The sequence below is a fragment of the Condylura cristata genome, unplaced genomic scaffold, assembly GCF_000260355.1.
Source record: "Condylura cristata isolate star-nosed mole 26May11 unplaced genomic scaffold, ConCri1.0 scaffold00032, whole genome shotgun sequence".
Lineage (NCBI taxonomy): Eukaryota > Metazoa > Chordata > Mammalia > Eulipotyphla > Talpidae > Condylura > Condylura cristata.
This window is the reverse complement of record NW_004567133.1, coordinates 20,679,158-20,680,450: the sequence shown is the minus strand read 5'-3', so window position 1 is coordinate 20,680,450 and position 1,293 is coordinate 20,679,158. Positions and strand designations below refer to the sequence as shown.

The following is a 1,293-nucleotide window of genomic DNA, read 5'->3' as shown; positions in this document are numbered from 1 at the left end:
CCCGCTGCTGACGCGCCCCCTGCAGGTTCCTGAGCGCGCTGGCGGTGCTCGCAGAGCGGCCAGACCTGGTGGAGCGGGTGATGGTCACTCGCAGCCTGTGCGAGGAGGGCGCCTACCAGGTGCGGCTGTGCAAGGACGGCACGTGGACCACGGTGCTGGTGGACGACATGCTGCCCTGCGACGAGGCCGGCTTCCTGCTCTTCTCGCAGGTGGGCGCCGCGGGGGGGCGGGGCGGGGCGCCTCACCCCGCTCACCCCGCCTCGCTCCGCAGGCGCAGCGCAAGCAGCTGTGGGTGGCCCTCATCGAGAAGGCGCTGGCCAAGCTGCATGGCTCGTACTTCGCGCTCCAGGCCGGCCGCGCCATCGAAGGCCTGGCCACGCTCACCGGCGCCCCCTGCGAGAGCCTGGCGCTGCAGGTCAGCTCCACGAACCCCCGCGAGGACCCCGTGGACACCGATCTCATCTGGGCCAAGATGCTGAGTTCCAAGGAGGCTGGGTACGGGCAGCCCGCGCGCTGGGGGGGCCGGGCAGAGGACCGCCCTGGCCCCCAGCGGGCTCGGCCACCCACCCGTCCCCTCCACCTGACCCTGCCTCGGTGCCCCTGCCCTGAAGCTGCCCTGCCCCGCGCCCCTGGTGACTGTGCCGAGAGACTCGGGGGAGCTTGGGTGCCTCTGGGGCCCGTCTGGCACTGCCTGGCTGCGGCGGCCCGAGGGCAGCTGACCTCCGTGCGGGCACCCCACCCCTCACTGGTCGGAGAGGCCTGGCCCGCACCTCGGGCAGGGTCTGGGCGCCCCTGGGGTCTCCCCACACCCCCGGCAGGGAGGACCATCCAGTCAGCGGGGTGCCCCACCCACACAGGTTCCTCATGGGCGCCTCTTGCGGGGGTGGCAACATGAAGGTGGACGACGCAGCCTACGAGAGCCTGGGCCTGCGCCCACGCCACGCCTACTCCATCCTGGACGTGCGGGACGTGCAGGGCTCCAGGTGGGTGGGGAGGGCGGGGCGGGGCCGGGCCGGCCGGGCTGCCGCTCACCTGCGCGGTCTGCAGGCTGCTGCGCCTTCGGAACCCGTGGGGTCGCTTCTCCTGGAACGGCAGCTGGTCGGACGAGTGGCCCCACTGGCCTGGACACCTGCGTAGCGAGTTGATGCCGCTCGGCAGCAGTGAGGGCGTCTTCTGGATGGAGTACAGCGACTTCATCAGGTGGGGCGGCGGGCGGCACCCCCCTCCCTCCCTCCCTGGCGCCCCCTGGCGGTGCTGGGTCCAGCCGGCCCAGGGCTCTCGGCACTGCCCGGC

The 1,293-nt window shown here is 73.4% G+C and overlaps 1 protein-coding gene across 1 annotated transcript in view; it reads left to right on the top strand.

Moving 5' to 3' along the window:
- Nucleotides 1–1,293, top strand: part of CAPN15 (calpain 15) — a 19,963-nt gene that overhangs the window by 5,189 nt on the left and 13,481 nt on the right. The window contains exons 2-5 of the mRNA XM_012731718.1: nucleotides 26–209; nucleotides 272–495; nucleotides 858–983; nucleotides 1,048–1,291. Of these exons, the coding sequence (XP_012587172.1) occupies nucleotides 26–209; nucleotides 272–495; nucleotides 858–983; nucleotides 1,048–1,291 (778 nt within the window). The remainder of the gene's footprint in view (nucleotides 1–25; nucleotides 210–271; nucleotides 496–857; nucleotides 984–1,047; nucleotides 1,292–1,293) is intronic.